The sequence below is a fragment of the Ovis aries genome, chromosome 20 (genome assembly GCF_016772045.2).
Source record: "Ovis aries strain OAR_USU_Benz2616 breed Rambouillet chromosome 20, ARS-UI_Ramb_v3.0, whole genome shotgun sequence".
Classification (NCBI taxonomy): domain Eukaryota; kingdom Metazoa; phylum Chordata; class Mammalia; order Artiodactyla; family Bovidae; genus Ovis; species Ovis aries.
In genome coordinates this window covers 21,031,863-21,047,085 of record NC_056073.1, presented here as the reverse complement: position 1 = coordinate 21,047,085, position 15,223 = coordinate 21,031,863, and the positions used below count along the sequence as shown (strand labels likewise).

At 43.2% G+C, this 15,223-nt stretch overlaps 1 protein-coding gene across 2 annotated transcripts in view; it reads left to right on the top strand.

The window, feature by feature from the left end:
* The first annotated feature begins 974 nt into the window (after positions 1-974).
* The window catches only part of PTCHD4 (patched domain containing 4), a 219,639-nt gene continuing 205,390 nt past the window's right edge, over positions 975-15,223 (top strand). The window contains exons 1-2 of one of the 2 annotated variants that reach the window (XM_060403688.1): positions 975-1,113; positions 1,430-1,841. In XM_060403688.1, coding sequence (XP_060259671.1) covers positions 1,109-1,113; positions 1,430-1,841 — 417 coding nt within the window. In that variant the 5' untranslated portion in view covers positions 975-1,108. Of the gene's footprint in view, positions 1,114-1,410; positions 1,842-15,223 lie in introns of those variants that run through there. The other variant, XM_004018873.6, reaches the window with a different exon arrangement.

Below are 15,223 nucleotides of genomic sequence, written 5' to 3'. Positions count from 1 at the left end.
ACTGCAGCCTACCAGGCTCCTCCGTCCATGGGATTTTCCAGCCAGGAGTACTGGAGTGGGTTGCCATCGCCTTCTCTGGTTTTATACATTAACTGACTCCAATGTGTATACCTTCTACCTAGCTCACCTTCTTTCTTCAAACAAAGACTAGGCGCTTTGTTTGTTTCTGGAATTTCCCTCCGAGGGGAAAAATCAGATAGGTTCTCAGTCCTCAAGGATGAGGGGCAGAAGGGGAAATGGGAGAAAAAGACTAAAACCAGTTTTAGGAACTTTTGGTCCTAAACTTCAAAAATACGAAGTGAAAACTGAGAAACCACATATTGCCTGCGGATCTTCACTTCCAACACACACACACACACACACACACACACACACACACACTCACTCACTCACTCACTCACTCACTCACTCCGAAGCCACAGCCGACTGCTATTGGCAAATGCCTCCTCTCCAATCACCAGAGCAAGGAAAAATCCCTAGAGCCCCAAGGCACCGCCAATAGATGGGGTCTCTGCAGCCTGGGGAAAGACAGCGTGGAAGGCTTTGCAGGGAAATCCCTTGCAAGCTGTGTGGTGTGTTAAAAATGCAGCATCATCCTCTCAGCTCCTTTTCTTGGTCCGACAAGCCGAATTCGAGAGCACAGGGAAACTGGAGGGGCGAAAAGGCTGCCTCCTCCGGAAGCCCTCGAGTCCCTCCCTCTACGCCCCCCCACTCCCCTTCTGAGGCTCCCATCGCCACCGCTCCAATGGGCCGGCAGCGCCTTCCCCATCTCTTCCATTCACTCCGGAGGGGAAGGAGGAAGAGGGAAAACAAAACTCTAAAAATAACTGTTAGCCTCTTAAAAAAAAGGAAAAGCTTAGCTGCCCACCCCCCTCCATCCCCCGCTCCCGCCCTCCCCTTCTCCCTCCTCCCGCCCCCCACCCCCCTTCATGGGGCACATGTCTGCTTCTTACAACACCGAGCCACATGGTTCCAGTTAGGCGCCGAACCCCACCGGGACGGAGAGGAAATTCACATCTGTGGGACGCTCCGCACGGAACCCGCTCCAGCGAGGGAGACCGGGGACTGCAGCACGGAGATGAAGGGCTAGACCGCGGGATCGCTGCCCATGCGGTGAGAAGGGGGCGCGGGAGGCGGCCGGGGCGGGCGGGGAGGGGCGGGCCGGGGCCCTCGCAGCGCCCGCCGGCCGCCCCCGCGCGCGCGGTCTCTATCGGCCCGCCTTGCTGCAACTTGCTGCAGTGTTTGAAAGAGTAGTAGGAGCGCATGGAGGTGGGGCCCGGGAAAGACCCGGCGGAGGAGAAGGGGGGCGCGGGGAGCGCCGAGGGGGCGGGGGGCCGACCCGGAGCGGGTGAGACTGGGCAGGAGGCGGGGGGGCGTGGAGAGAAGGGGGGAAGCCCGGCGCTTACACATGTCACATGTGCTTTTTAAGACGGCCGGGAGCGCCTGCGAGCTGGATTCGGTGGAGGATGCTGCGGCAGGTGCTTCGCAGAGGGCTCCAGTCGTTCTGCCACAGGCTGGGCTTGTGCGTGAGCCGGCACCCCGTCTTTTTCCTCACCGTGCCCGCAGTCCTGACCATCACCTTCGGCCTCAGCGCGCTCAACCGCTTCCAGCCCGAGGGCGACCTGGAGCGCCTGGTCGCTCCCAGCCACAGCCTGGCCAAGATCGAGCGCAGCCTGGCCAGCAGCCTTTTCCCCCTGGACCAGTCCAAAAGCCAGCTCTATTCGGACTTACACACCCCCGGGAGGTATGGCAGGGTGATCCTCCTCTCCCCACCCGGGGACAATATTTTGCTCCAGGCTGAGGGGATTCTGCAGACCCATCGAGCCGTGCTGGAAATGAAGGTGAACTACAAGGGCTATAATTATACTTTTTCCCATCTGTGTGTGTTGAGAAATCAGGATAAGAAATGCGTGCTGGATGATATTATTTCAGTGCTAGAGGATCTCAGGCAGGCTGCCGTCTCCAATAAGACAACAGCCAGGGTGCAAGTGAGGTATCCCAACACTAAATTAAAGGTATGCTCCTCCTGCATGCTTCTGCCAGTTAAAGAGGCAGCACTTCATTTTTTGCCCTAAACAAGCAAAGAGAATGCAGAGGTCTCATCCTTAAGACTCAGAAGCTGATGCTTCTTTCATTTTTGGGGGGTGGTGGGAAACGATGGGCAACCGAGTGAAGAAAACAGGCAATAAATGGCATGACTAGATATTAAGCAATTCAAAGCCAAACAAATGCCAAAAATGAGAAAAAAAAAAATGGACCAAAAAAAAAAAAAAGTTGTTTCTGAGACCCTGCAATTACATCTTTGTTCAGGGTTAATAAATCAGTGACTGGAAGGGGGAGGGGGAATCCTGAACAATTTGGGGGATTTCTTTTCATTCTGGGGCTCGATGTATTTCTTATTACTGATTACACATCCCACCTGGTGCCATATCCACCCCTTTACATCTTCAGCCTTGCTTGATTTTAACATGTAGGGAGTTTGTGCTTCGCTCCCCTGCGAGTGTGTGTCTGAAAGCAGTGGGTATGAATGGATTCCAGGAATTATGTGTATGTGTGTTTGCACAGGGAAAGAAGCAGGAATTTTCTCTGTGTGAAAATGGAGATGTGCAGTTAACTGATGTAGTAGTTAACTGAGTCCTGTTATTTCCTCCCCGCCACACACACAGACACTAAATCCAAACCAAAGCAAGATTATTATAATAGCCCAATAGCAAAAGAAAAAATTCCACAGTCAGCAAAAGTTGCCATGAATGATAATTCTGGCATTAAATAGACAGTACTGTTTAAACTCTTAAATCAGATTTTGTTGCTCAAATGAGATTTTTAAACTCATTCCACACTGTCAGGATTGAGCTGCTGCAGGCAATGAGGCATGCAGTCTCCAGGTGACTGAAGTTTCAGGGACAAATGTGACTTCCAAAAGAGTCACTGCACCATTTGTCTGCTCAGCCCTGAGCAGCTCAGAGGCTGCACAGTCAAGAATTCCCAAGGCAGGTGTTTCCCAAGAAGAAGGAATTTTCTTTCTTCTAACGGGTATGAGGATGTATGTGTGCTTCTAGGGAAATCATGGAATAGAAGTGATCCCAGTTTCAATGAATGGGTGGCCAGATATAGGAAATTGCTCATATCTCTGTTAATTTATTTGATACAATCAGCATCTGTACACAATTTAGAAAAATTAATTTCTCAGGAGTTTTGAGATAAAGGGCTCTTTTTCCTGAATTGGAGGAGAAGTTAATGCACTTGGAAACTAGGGATTCCTCAGAAAATCCCGTAACCTGCCTCCTTTTAACATATTGCCCTTGTTTATGGATCCAGAGGCTGACAAGGTTTCAGCCCCCTGTTCGCAAGAGCAGTCCCTTGGAGTTTAGTGAGACTAGACAGATGATTCATTAGGTAAGGGCTTGCCTGCCTCACACTTATTGAAGGGAGCATGATAAATCGATGTGGTCGGCTTGCATGCTTTTCATTTCCCAGACCCTTTGCCATCAACATTATTGCTTGCTCAAAAGAAGGATGCGGTGAAGAGGTGATCTTCTTCACCTACAGTCTTTAACTGAGTTCTTTCCTATGTCAAACATCGGGTGTAAAGAAAGGTTTGAAATTGTGACATATTTAAATTTCAATTTGTTTTTCCTATTGAAGTAACTTTGCAGTTTATTAATATGCAGTCTTAATTGAGCCCCTTATTTAGTTTAGTCAGCAGTACTCTCCAGGTGTAAAGGCTCTGTCCAATCAGCCACCATGGGCATTTTATTTATCCAGCAATATCATTATGATATGTATGGTACAAACTCCTAAGGCCTCTAATTCACCTCTTTAATAATGACTGACTGTACTCCTATGATTTACTGGATGCTCTCCTAGGCACATGGGACAAGGCTGGAGCAAGAAAAACAAAGTTCTTACCCTCAGGGGTCTTAATTGTCAATGTCAAGGACCTTCCCTTGATTATCTGCAAGCAGGGACTCTAATCTTTGGATTCAGAGGTTCTCCATCTAAACTTTCTGGCTGATTGGTTGGTTCATCTACATCTTGATAGGAATCAGTGGATAATCATAAAAGAATGGAGTAATTAATTACAAAGGGCCATGTAGTATTAATGGAATTATTCCGCTAACCATAACAAGAACAGGAAAATTATACACTGGCTCTCTGATTTATAAAGCCCTTTTTCTGCTACATTCTATCAATAATATCAATGTGTCCTCCAGTGCATTGGCTTGACTCTTTCTGTATGCAGTCAGGGGGTCCTTAAGCTATTTTTGGGTAAATGTCTTCTGAGAGGAGTGGGCTTCCCTGGTAGCTCAGATAGTAAAGAATCTGCCTGAAATGCAGGAGAGCCGGGTTCAATCCCCAGGTTGGGAAGATCCCCTGGAAAAGAGAATGACAACTAACTCCAGTATTATTGCATGGAAAATTCCTTGGACATACCATGGGGTCCCAAAGAGTTGTACACGACTGAGCAACTAACACTTTCACTTTCTGAGAGCAGTGGGTTCTCTGAAGCATCCAGATGGAATATCACACATGCTAATGTAATATAAAGTACAACTGGTGGAATTCCAGGGATACCTAGAATCCTATCAGAGTCTGCAGGGACTTTTAGGTGAAGAACTCCCTCACAAGTCAACTCACTAAGTGAGTTGGCCCTTTGTTTTGTTTATATGTGATATGGAAATGGTTTTAATTCATATGTGACAGTGATGCTCAAAGAATGTCCCTAGGATGCTGACCCACAGTAAACTTTGAGAACTTCTGTGGTATGATATTTGAGAGAAATTTTATATTCACTGTTTTTGGCCCTTTAATTAATGTTGCTTTCGTCTGTTACATTTGGGTCACCAATCTTCCCAACTCTGGCCAGTATGGAAAATTTCAGTGCTGGATAATGCCATTGGTGGGCAGAGAATCAATAGTTAAGGGAAAATGCAAAATAAATAGCAGGGGCAGGATGGTGTGGATAGGAACTGGCAATCTCCTGACATAGAAGGTCAGAGCCTGGAGATAGTCTGAAGATGTATAAACCCTGATTGACAGAAAGCTTTCTGACCTCTTAGGTTATGACAATTGGAAGGACATCTTCCAAATATTATTAAGACACCCAAGTAGTTCTGAGCACAAAAAGGTTTAGAACTTCTGATAAACATGATTATCTTGACAAGGTGATCCAGACAGGCAGGAACACAAAAAGTTGCTGCTATGGAATTCTAAAGAGAGGCTCAGATAAAGCTGATATGAAAAAAGGAGCAGTCAGAATACTACAGAAGAAACATATACACTTTCAAAAGCTGTGTAGGAAAGGTGCCAGGATTGGAAATCCCTACACCTATATAATACAAACTCTACAATTGTGCCTGTCATTATATTCTTAATGTTACTATATCCCTGAGCAGGCACAAAGCTCAAGTCTTACATTCCTTCTATACTATTCATATCCCCCAAACCCAGTCTGTACAGTTCTATGCAGGCAGTATTTGTATCATTGATTAGTCTGTCGACTAATGTGTTCGTTTATACTGTAACATCACAAAGCTATATCAACCTTCAAACCTCTATGATGTGCTTTTACTTTAAGATATTCTCTACACTCTCCAGATTTCTATAAATTTTTTGACCCTACTAATTCAGGGGCCATTTTTTCCCACTTATTTAAGCATACATATTGTAGAAATTGACACAGTGTAGCCAGGCTGAATTTTGAAATTAAACACCTAGTGTTGGAACCAGTCTCCTGATTGAAATGAGACAGGCACTCAAAATCCATAAGCAAGGACTGCTCTGGACTCCAAAACATATTGTCATTATAATTCAAGGGGCTCAGGTGGTTACAGGTAATAGTTCCTTCCTTCTTAGGTAGGCCATGATGACCTCACTTTTCCATCTGGCTAGTTCTAAGAAAGTATCAACTTCCATATGTCCCTGTTTCTTTAATTTTGCCGCTGAAAAAGGCCAGGTAATGAAGAAGCATAGAAATGTGGTCCATGACAAATGGTAAGAAAGAAGTGAAGCAATCCCCTGCAGCCTGTCCTCCCCATTAAATTCCATTAATACATACCTCTGAACAGATGTTTAAGTGAAGTATATATTTTCCAAGGTACCACGTTTAAGAAGAGAAACAAAGATAGATTTTCCTGCTTCTTAAAAGAGTGTTTCTCTGGGCACATTTTGAGTACATCTTCCTAATTTGGAAGCTGTTGCCATTAATTATTTAGATCCAATCTCAATGGAAGGGCAATTAAAGCCAACATGGAAAGTAAAAACCAAGCATTACTTTTAAAGATTTCCAAGAAAAGCTATTCCATAGACTCCTTTCTCTAATTCATTCTAAAACCTTAAAAACTAGCTATGTCAGGATCTTTTCTTAGATTTAAGTTTGCATTCCTAATTCTCTCTCTTAATAATAGAAAAAAATCACTACCTTATTGAATGCATAGTCTGTGTCTTAACGGATGTGATATTTCATACACAGCATGTCATTTTTGCAAGTTGATGAATCAGGAATAATATTTTTATTCCCATTTTATGAGTTGAGAACCTAAACCTAAAGACCAGGAGATTAAGTAAATTTTAAGAGGTCCCCATGGTAGTTCATGTTGGAGCTGGGCTTTAAATCCAGGTCTGTCTGATACTAAAGTTTTTATTTTTAACCATGAATACTGTATTGGGTTCTTGCATATCCTGCATCTTTCTCTGTGACAGCAACCCCTTGAACTAAGGAAGAGCTAGAGTTGTAACTCCCAAGTCATCTCAGATCCACACTGTGACCACTGCTCTTTCATACCAGTCCCCTTGCTTACTGGAGAGACCAGCCCGGATGAAGGTGCAGTGAAGCTTCTCTTCCCTTACTAACCCATAAGGGAGTAGTGCTTCCAGTCTGGGTAAACTCTGATGTTGACCCAGGTGCTGCAGGGGTAAAGAATCTGCCTGCCAGTGCAAAAGACTCAGGGTTTGATCCCCATGTCTGGAAGATCCCCTGGAGGAAGAAATGGCAACGCACTCAGGATTCTCACCTGGACAAGTCCATGGACAGAGGAGCCTGGCAGGCTACAGTCCCTGGGATCACAAATAGTCGGACACAACTGAGCAGGTAGTCCCTGTCTACCATCCATATTGTACATGGATTTGCCACAAACAATTTAACAGATTCCTTACCAACATGTGACTTCACCTTTCATATTATTTCACATCAACTCAGCACAAACTAATGATCCACTGAGAGTGGGGAAGCCTGTTAGGTGACCGAGTTCTGAGCCAGGGTCTTATGTGCCAGACAGGCTTGAGTCCTTCTGTTTAAAATTGGCATCAGGAAAAAGAATCAATGAGATATCATGGGATAATACAATGCAGACTAAATTGAGAAATATTCAGGAGACCTGAGTTCTGAGCCCAATTCTGTAAAGACCAGTTATGTGACACTGGACAAGTCTTGTCATCAATCTGTGCTTCAAGCTCTGGGATTTCTCTGTGACATTCCACCATGCCATAGATAAATATCATCGCAGTGGATCTGGAGATATATTCTAGAGTAGTTCTTCTCTGGAGTGAAGTAGATGTCTTGATTAGTTAGATTTGAACTATGCTGTTAAGCAGTAATCATAGTTTCCTAACTAACTAGTTGTACATATATTTCCAAGCCACTGTATCAGGATCAGTTCAGGCGTTAAACTTTTCTGAGCAACCAGGTGGGCAAAAATCTTGCCTGGTATTGGGACACAGATTCTGCTCTTTGGCTTCAACAAAGACCTACTTTAAACTAAATTAAGTAAATTTCATAAGTACTTATTCATGCTTCTTTCCATAGTTTTGGAATTCAAAGATTAAGGCAGAATTTTTTAGAAAGCAGAGAAATGATTTTCTCCCTTCTAATTTTCTTACCCTCAGCTGAGCTGATTCAGTGGTTCAGAACCACCAAGGGCTTGGAGTGGGGAGAAGTCCGAAGGACACACAGAGCAAGACGGAAGTGTAGGAGGGCCTAGAGCCATGTCTACCCCCTAAACGAAGAAAAAAACAAACATTCCTTTGCTCTCACTGTTCTGAAGTATTGCTTTAAGCAATACTTAAATTTAATAGCTTTTTCCTTAATCTTTTCTACTTTAATGCTGTTATAACTGAAACAAGCTATGGTGTTGTGCTTTTCAAAATATATTGTGTTAGGAGAATATTTTCATTTTAACCCATTAGCCCTCACAGCTCGATAGGGCTTCCCTGGTGGCTCAGATGGTAAAGAATCCACCTGCAATGCAGGAGCTGCTGCTGCTGCCGCTAAGTCACTTCAGTCGTGTCCGACTCTGTGCGGCCCCATAGACGGCAGCCCACCAGGCTCCCCCGTCCCTGGGACTCTCCAGGCAAGAACACTGGACTGGGTTGCCATTTCCTTCTCCAGCAGTGCAGGAGACTGCGGTTCAGTTCCTGAGCTGGGAAGATCCCCTGGGGAAGGGAATGGCTACCCACTCCAGTATTCTTGCCTGGAGAAATGTCTCTTGGACATGATTGGAACCCATTGATTTTATCTCAGTTTAGAGTTGATCAATCTGCAGATGTGCATACCTAATCCAGATACATCCAGACATTTCTTCACATGCTCAATATCAGCATTTTTAAAGGAGAAATTTGGAAATTCCAAGATTCTGGATTTTCATGAGACAGCTCTAGATTAAAGAGCAGGCCTGTTTCTTCCCTAACTTAGTTCACCAGACAGGTCAAGCCCCCTCCGCACGGAGAAGTCGTGGAAGCGACTCTTGTCTCCGGATTGTTTCTGCTAGGCTGCTGGGGGACAGGGAGACAGCTATCGCAGCCCTGGCACCCAGAAACATTACGGCAATCCTTCTGACTTAAAAGCGTGCCAAGCTGCATTGTAAACTACAGAATTAATTTCGTTTCTAAAACCTTTTTCCTCAAAGTGTTGTGTATGGACCAGCGGTATCAGCATCCCTGGGGGAACTCACTGGGAATGGAAATATCCCAGGTCTTACCGCAGACCTACTGACTAGAACCTGTGTTTTAACCAGCTCCCCAAGTGATTCATAGGCCCCTGAGAGTCTGGGAAACTCAAGTCTCAGATGCAAGGTTGATATTAGTGTTCCCTATTCACAGCTTGAGTTTGAAGTCACGTGTATCGACTTAGACCAAAAACACCCTAATTAAATTGAGTAATTGAGCCTGCACCCATCTCATGTAGATGTGTGATAGAGACATTAGAGAAATGCCTAGAGAATTATCAAGCAGCTAGTCCACACAGAAAGGCTCACCCTTATCCTCTGTTGTTGGGCCCGTCACCTGGTTGAGCTTAAAGCCTATTACTGTCGGTCAATATTTTCTAAAAACGTTGAAATTAAATCTAATCGTGTCTGTAAGAAAAAAAATCAGCAGCGATTTTCTCAAGCCTCTTTGAGATTAGTTCACAACAGTAGCAGCATTAAGCCCTCGTTAGCCTAATCATGTTAATATTATATGGGAACACAAGGTATAGGAACTATACATAGGCACAAGGGTATTTGGGGAAAGTGAAACACAAAATTAGAGTGGAGTAGATTTTTGAAGTGGCTTTGCAATCCATGCCTTTCTCAGACAGGAGTATTATGGCAGAGCCATTCATTGAAATCAAGGCTCATTCTCTGTAATTCAGGGAAATTCAGGGCCTCTGAAAGGTACCTGATGAGCAGCACTTAAAAATGAATGAGTCTGTTTAGTTACAGGCTTTGCGTTGGAACAGCCGATGATTTCCCTTCAGAGTTCCCCTGCCTGTAAGAAGAGGCTTCATCTGGGCCATGCTTACTTCCCTCTGCTGTCTCAAAGGCGAAAGACAGAGGATGACTCAGCTTCTGGAAAACAGAAACCTGTTTAAAGGGTTCTTATAGCTTTTGGAGGGTCTTAAAGCAGTTCCAGGTGTTCAGGGTCGATGGAGGCTTGCCTGGACATTGAGCGCTCAGCCTCAAAGTTCTCTCTGCCCTTTGAACATTCAGGTCTGTTCTCTCACCTCACCGGGTTTCTTGATTACGTGGAGGAAGAGAATGTTCAGTTCTGATTGTTACTGTGGATCATACTAAAGTAGGTGAGATGCACCCAAGCTGTTCAACTATAGGTATACCTATGGCTGATTCCTACTGCAGTTTGACAGAGAACACCACAATTCTGTAAAGCAGTTATCCTTCAGTAAAAAAAAAAGCCATTCAGCTAATGTAACAGATTGTGTCTGCTGCATGCCATGCCCTGTGTTGGGTGCTGGAGACTTGAGTGAAGAACAAAAAGAGACATGATGTGTGACCCTCCAGGAGCTTGAGTCTAATACCAAAGACAAAAATCAGATAAACGTATCATTACAGATTATCACAGAGGAAAACTGCCTGGTGCTGTGAGAGGGAAAATTTCATGGACAGAGGAGCTTGGCGGGCTACAGTCCATGGGGTCACCAAGGACTGAGGACACACACCAACAGTGAGAGGAGGATACCAAGTTGTGGGCTCTTAGAAATGACTTTCTTGAGCAAGGAACTGTGAGCTGATGTCGCGGTTAGATGGTGGAAGCATCTAGTACCTTAGGTACGTTGACTGAAAGCCACTGTGGGTGGAAGTAAAACGTTGTCATGGTGAAGGGGCTAAGGGCTGTGTTGAGAATTTCTTAAGAGTTGGTGTCACACAATTTAGATCAAGATCTATGAAGCTTGATAGTCCAGTTTATATCTTTACTCTGTCCCATTAGCTGTATGACTTTGTTCAGATGTTTTAACTTCCCTGTAACTCAGTTCTATCATCATAACCCTGACTTCTTATCATTCAGTTAGCTAAGTAAGTGTATGATACTTAAAGAAGGGCTTCTCAAATTCTGATTGTCATCTGGAGATCTTGATAAAAATGTGGATTCTGATTTAGTAAGTCTGGGATGGAGTGAAATTCTACATTTCTAGCAAGCTGAGGCCTCTGGTCCTTGAACCACACTGACCAGGAAGAGTATAAAGCACTTAGAACAGTACCTGATTGTTTGCAAACTCTTAACAAACGCTCTCAGCTTAGCTCTTCGAGCACTGATATTCTGCCCTTATTCAGAATTGGTTAATTGATTTTTCTTGTGAACTCTTTTTTAAAATTTATCTTTTATTGAAGTATAGCTGAATTGCAATGTGTTATTTACTACTATATAGCAAAGTGACTCAGTAATAATATATTTATTCTGTTTCATATTTTTTCTATTATGCTTTATCACAGGATATTGAATATAGTTTCCCGCTATAGGACCTTGTTTATCAATTCTGTATATAGCATTTTGCATGTGCTAATCCCAAACTCCCATTCCAACCTTCTCCCACTTCCCTCCCCCTTGACAAGCACCAGTCCATTCTCTATAGTGATCTCTTGATTAGATGAAAATCTTTTTGTTTCAGTCCTCAAAACTGAAGTTGTTTCTATCCTATTATAGTCATTGCTATTTCCTTAGTAAGTAGAGTATGACTGACGGGCATAGATGCCTCTGATTTTTGCTCCAAAGAACTTGAGCTGCCTTCGTTCTGAATATGGCATGTCTTTGCTAAGGACAGTAACAAACAAATAAGGAAACTGCGAGACCTTGGCTTCAGTGTCCATTGGGTCTGGAAATGTCTCAGAAGTGGTATATTCTTGTCACTTTCAGCACAGCTAGCCTTGACCCCTTTCTCCCCTCTGGGTTTCTGTGACATTCAGTTCCCCTCTTACATCTCTGATGTCTCTCTGCTTCTTACTGGCTGACTCACCTTGCTACTTCCATAGTTATAATTATTCCCATGGAACGGTCTTTTTCCTGGTGTGTTCTCAATATTCTCATTCAGGCCAAACATCAGTTCTCTTCTATGTCTATAACTCTTTGAATGGCATCTCTATTCTGTCGTTTACGCAGGCTCAGTCACTATGATTAACTCTTCCCTTCCCTTGACTCCCACCCAGCCAAGACATAGAAACAGTAGGAGCTGATTCATTCTAGGCCAAGATGGCCTTTAGATCAATAGCATCCTGATCGCCTGAAAGCTTGTTAGAAATGCACATTCTTGGACCAGATCTGCTAAAACTAAGGATCGGGTCCCACAAGTCCTCTAGGTGCTTCTGATTCCTGCTGAAATATAACTTCTCTTCTGCAGAAGAGATGTTCAGTCTTGGCTGAGTGTAGGCATCATGAGGGGAGATTTAAGAATGTTGATGTGTGGGTCTCATCTCCAGAGATTCTTAGTAAAGAGCTGGCATGGACACTGTAATTTTTAAAATCTCCTCTGTTGATCATAATGGATTACCAAGGTTGAAGACTAAGTTCTCTGTTTCAAATTTATTTTCCTTTTCTTTCTCACTGTCTCTCCCTTGGGTTTTCATTACCTTGTACCTGTTTTATCTAGGTAGTAATCTAATCTCTATCACAAGATTTCTCTCATCTGGAACCTAACCTGTGTAATAGGGTCATACATCTCTTGATAATATTTTTCCTCTGACCAAATCCTGCAAGAGTTTTTCATTGCCTAGAGGAGAAATGGCAAACTCCTGACCGTAGCCACTGAGAACTTTGCTTAGCCAGGCCTCCAACTTTGCTTGCAGTTTCAGGTGGCAGTACATCTTATGCAGCAACCAAACCAAAGCAAACGCACCCTGAATTTTCCTGTTTTCTTACCTTCATTCATAATGTTCCTTTTGCTTGGAATTTCTTTCACACCATCAAATTCACATCTCTTAAAAGTTGCTTTTTCCATGGAACTTCTCCAAAGTGGCTCCAAAGGTAGAAACCACTTTTATACACTTTAAGAGGTACTTTGATGGCAATTTCCTTAATCACACTCTAGCTTGTATTGTAGCATTTTAAGAAGTCTTTGTTAAACTGTATGTGCCTGATAAGCTAGTAGGGCTGGTAGCTTTCACTGCATACATTGACTTGCCTATGTGGAGCCAGCTGGTATGTGGGGAAGTTGCAAGGAAACAGGAAAAAAAGCCCATCTCAGCCAGCCTCCCCTTCTATCAGTTCAGTTTCGTTGTTCATTCATGTCCGACTCTTTACGACCCCATGGACTGCAGCACGCCAGGCCTCCCTGTCCATTGAATCTTGCTCAAACTCATGTCCGTCGAGCTGGTGATGCCATCTAACCATCTCATCCTCTGTCATCCCCTTTCCCTTCTATGGCTGTGCCTAAACCTTAAAGAGAGATAGCTACTGGTAAAGTCACTGAGAATTGCGTCTCTGAGTAGTCCTGAGATGCATGAGCCACAAGCAAGATTGATTGGGGCTTAGCAAACAAGGGACCACAAGAATAAGGAGAGTCTTTCTCCACCTGTACACAGTACATGTGTGACTTCAGCTCAGGAGAGCCTGTAGGGAGGCGGCCTGAACACCTGGTAGGGTTACCAGATTTAGCAAATAAAAATACAGGACATCCAGTTAAATTTGAATTTGGGATAAACAAAAATTTTACGTTTTTAGTATAAGTATGTTCTAAAATATTGCATTCTTCACTTTTCTGAAATTCAGATTTAACTAGGCGTCCTGTATTTTATCTGGCAGCGTAGACAGTGGGAACTCACAGAATCACATCTGAAGACCCATGCACAGACTTTAGAATGCCAGGGGACTAGCACCAGTTCTAATGCACAGGAGTCACCATCAGCCAGGGGGCCAAAGAGCAGAGCGTGAAAGCCAATTTGGGAAATAATAAAGATATTAGGGGCTTCCCAGGTGATGCTAGTGGTAAAGAATCTGCCTGCCCATGCAGGAGGTGTAAGAGACGAGGGCTCGATCCCTGAGTTGGGAAGATCCCGTGGAGAAGGGCATTGCAACCTTCTCCGGTATTCTTGCCTGGAGAATCCTATGGACAGAGAAACCTGACCGGCTACAGTCCATGGGATGGCACAGAATCGGACACGACTGAAGCGATTTAGCACAGCACAGCACAAAGATATTCTCAAGACTCCCAGAATGGGTAAAAATTTTCACGGGCCAGAGTTTCTGTCTTATTCAAGTAGGGATGCAAGCAGATGAAATTTAAGTTCCTTTTGATATGACATCATATGTGTACTCTGTCCTGAGGAAACATAACTTACATGGGTCGTTTTAATAGTTCCAAGTCTTTATTTGCTAGTAAAATGAAAATTGAATGAATAAATGAAAGAAACCTATTCAAAGCTGCACTAAATATTCCATTTAGAAGACGTCTTTTGTTTTATATTTTATCTATGAGAAGATGAAAGTATTTATACATAAGGGAACTATAATTAAAGAAACTAAGTTATAAGATAAATAAGTCTTGGGGGTACAGTGCACAGCACAGAGACTGTAGTTATCAATGCTGCTTTGTATATTTGAAGGTTACTGAAAGAGAGATGTTAACTAATGCAACATGTAAACATATCAAATCATTATATTGTATACCTAAAACTAATATAGTGTGATATGTCACTTCTATCTCAATTTTTAAAAATGTAAAAAAGAAAAAAATACTGCCCACATTTGCCAGAACCATATCTATATTGAAAACATCAATTTATGATACATAAAATAATTTCGGTCAACAGTATGGTTTCAGAAGACTTTTGTTTGGTTCTTTTTTAAAAGGGTCCCTCAATTACTCAATTTTGAGAATCATTCAATTGGAGAGAGGGATATTTATTTAGCTACCCATGCTAAATGTAGGACTGAAAGTATCATAAGCAGAAATTCAACTTTCTTAGTGGCTCAGATGGTAAAGAATCTGCCTGTGATGCTTGAGACCCAGGTTCGATTTCTGGATCAGGAAGATCCCCTGGAGAAGGGAATGGCTACCCACTCCAGTTTTCTTGTGTGGACAATCCCATGGACAGAGGAGCCTGGCAGACCACAGTCCACGGGGTCGCCAAGAGTCAGACGTGACACTTTGACACTTTCTAAGCAGAAATACTGAAGGTCATCAAATGTAAAGTAAGAGATTTTATCATTTCTATTCATGTGATGGTAAAGAGTGAAATTGATTTCTTAAAACTAAGGGAATTGGTTAAAAAAGTGAGCAGAAGTCCTATGTTAGAAAGGAAGAGAGGGAGGGAGAAAGAAAACAGATGATACAGCAGATTAGTGAAAATTTGTTCAGTGAGAATATTAGAAAGCCAAAGCTAAACCCCTGGACAGGATCGGTTACCCTTTCTGTGTATGAAATGTGGCATTAAAATCAAAGATGAAGCATGCTCTTAAACGTCTGTGCACTAGCACTAAGCACATGGACTATTTAGAACCCTTCTTATTTTTCTTTAAG